Source organism: Sphaeroforma arctica (genome assembly GCF_001186125.1).
Source record: "Sphaeroforma arctica JP610 unplaced genomic scaffold supercont1.3775, whole genome shotgun sequence".
Taxonomy (NCBI): Eukaryota; class Ichthyosporea; order Ichthyophonida; genus Sphaeroforma; species Sphaeroforma arctica.
Genome location: NW_014036783.1, coordinates 1 through 3,040, shown reverse-complemented (window position 1 = coordinate 3,040; position 3,040 = coordinate 1). Strand labels below are relative to the sequence as shown.

At 40.2% G+C, this 3,040-nt stretch overlaps 1 protein-coding gene across 1 annotated transcript; it reads right to left on the bottom strand.

Annotated features, from left to right (window-relative positions):
* Positions 1-147: 147 nt before the first annotated feature.
* SARC_13814 (hypothetical protein) lies at positions 148-2,312 on the bottom strand (the record flags this gene model as incomplete). Its single annotated transcript, XM_014292055.1, has 5 exons — positions 148-633; positions 887-944; positions 1,172-1,277; positions 1,653-1,884; positions 2,231-2,312. 5 exons carry the CDS (start codon positions 2,310-2,312, stop codon positions 209-211), a joined length of 903 nt encoding a protein of 300 aa, XP_014147530.1. The 3' UTR covers positions 148-208.
* Positions 2,313-3,040: the final 728 nt, after the last annotated feature.

Below are 3,040 nucleotides of genomic sequence, written 5' to 3'. Positions count from 1 at the left end.
GTATGTATATCTATTTATTGATATAGATATATATAGATATAGAAATTTATAGAAAGGTTGGCTCTCTTTTGAAAGTAACAATTCATAGTATCGTCTACTAGTGAGCGTTATGGCAAAATTGAATATTCTCACAGATTTCACTAGATGCTCCACATGAGTGGTATGTTGATTTACACTCTTTTATGACTAAGTTTCTTTATCTGGGCGACTAATACGGACAACATGGCGTGTCTGGCAACGCCTTAGGTGCCGGAGAGTCCTTTGTTACTGCCTCCGACGCTTTACCAGAATCAGGACTGCTTGGGTCGTGCATCAGATCGGAAATACTCTCCGCATCCTCATGACAATAGGTTTCTTTCTTCTCTTCTGAATCTGTATCCACTACAACCGCATGTAGTGATGAAATACGTGGGGCTTCTCCAGAGGTATGATATTCCGAGAAAGGATTTGTGATTTCTCGATGTGTGAAGAAATTGGTCAAAAAGTGTCCTACAGCCAGCCCAAACACCACAGCTAAAAAGAGTATCACTGAGTAGGTCATAGTCAACAACATCACCCAGTAGCCAAATGTGACTGATACCAACACCAGCGAACTATTGAGCAGCAATTCAGAGACGCGAGGTTGGCGTTGATCTGTGGACAGCGGAAGCGATAGACATGAAGCGGTTTAAATACATTAGTAGAGCTCAATTGCCTGCTGATGGAATAGTAAAAGGACATGCTCGTATCAAATTTATTCCTGCCTTCGTTGACGCATAACGAGAGTTGGTGTAAAAAAAACTATGAACAATGTATTGAGACTAGACTTGGTAGTAGAGGACTTCATTGAAAAGGTGCCGAATGGCACAACGACGAAATCCGAAGTAGGAAATAAAATAGAACAAACCTGCTAATTGGCTTTTGACTTGTGCTTGTTCCAGTTTCATTCGCACTTTACTCAGAACCTGTGATAGAAAACAAAGAAGGTTAGATATCCACAGGTTTTCGGCCGCACTCAAAACCCACAGCCCGCAATGGTCGAAGCGGATGGATTTTGATCGAGAGCTTGTGAAATCTGTGAGCCGATGAGGTGTCACTTACACAAATGAAAACAAGCCATACGAGCGAATGAAGTACCTACAAGGAAAAGGAAAGAAAATTCAAGCAACACTGCTAAAGATGCTTGACATACCTGGACGAAAACAGTAACCAAGAATGTGAGTACGGTGGCTCCGGCGTACTTGAACGGGGTATCCAGCACCCATCCGTCGAAGAGATATGTGATGCAATTGTCCATACTGCGGGTGCGGCGACAAAAAAAATAGGAGAGTAATAAGTACCTGGATAACAGTTGAATGATTAATGCTAGCGAGACACGCTGTTGGGAAGACTACAACCAACAAGCTCCAAATAGACAGATATATATACGACAGTCATGTGTCATTCACACCTTGAGGCAAGATAGATGCGTGTGTTGTCACCAGTTCCAGACAAAAGGTCCCTACATGAGATCAAACACAGATGCTTGCACGTGCTATAGCATCTCCTGCATGACTGTCTTCGATCGCAACCTTGACCACCAGAGGATGTGACATTTTGGGTTTAGGGGTTAAGGATTTTAGGGTTTTCAAAACTCCGCCAGACCACTAAACACGTTTGAAGTTAAGACATACTTGAAAGTAAACCCATTGAGCATGACTGTCCCTGAACCGTAGCAGAAGGGCTCGTCCTGTTGTTCGGGTACAGCTGTGTCATTGCCTGTCGACTCTGCATCAATGCCAGCCACCACACCGCTGAATGCTGACTGCAGATCCTCTTGTTGATATATGCGCGTGTAGTGTTCGCTCATGCTGCACGCGTACACGGCCTGACTTCCATTGAAGTTCAGTGCGTGCTCGTGGATACCTGACATTTAGAATTGAACATAAATAGGATTCGTTTGAATAGAAATAGGATTCGTATGAAAATAAATAAGATTCGTATGTACACCACTGCAGAGCATCTTGGATACCGATTTCCATAGTTTTCCACTGTCATTCACACTATCATTCCCTCTGTGTATGTTTCATGTACAGAATACAGCAAAACATTCCAGCCATGAGTAGTTCCAAAATATATTACGAACACATACATACCAGTGAAGTGACAGACTGTAGCCACGTCGAATCACGGCAACTCAGCAAACGAATGAAGCAAACAAACCAAACAGTACGTGCGCATAGCTCAGCAAAAAACACAACACAAGCCATACCAGACATCCCGCAGAACGGACACTCGGCCTTCGGTTCAACATAGGTGATCGTCGACTGCCGCCTTCTGTAGGATGTTTCCATTTTCATTGATGGTCGGAAGGTTTTGTATAAGAAACTATGTCAGTGAACAGTGTATTTGAGTCTACAATCGATCATAAATAAAGTGAATAGGGCCACAGATCGGAACTGTTTGTAGTGAATGCATCTGGGGAAGTGTATGGCAAAGTGGCTCATCCATTGTACTTTTTTCAACGCATAACTTTCTTGACAAAAATGCTGCACAGCGTCCATTCGTCGTTATGTGATAAGGAATTTATTGACATATACACTCCTATATTCATTCAAGTGTTGTAGTTCGTTTGAACAATCATACAAACTTTTTAAATTGACACATGTCACCTCCTACTGAAGTAGACCCACTAACTTGAAAGGAATCATAGACTATAGCATGGTGATAGCTTTCTGATTGTTTGGCTTACAATATATCATTCTCGTATGATATTCCGATACATTTGTCTAGCTGTTAATTACTATGAATATATTGACCAAACTGATAATTTGAAGCTATGGATATTTGGTCTAACTATTCGCATGAAGCTATATATGACAATAATAATTGTTCAAAGCTATATGATATATATATATATATGCATATATATATATATATATATATTGATCCAGCTGTTAATTTGAAGCTCTAAAATTGTTATAACTATTCATGTAAAGCTATATATGTTAATATGATAATTTGAAGCTATATATATATATATATATATATATATATATTGTATCTCACTGTATTAATTTAA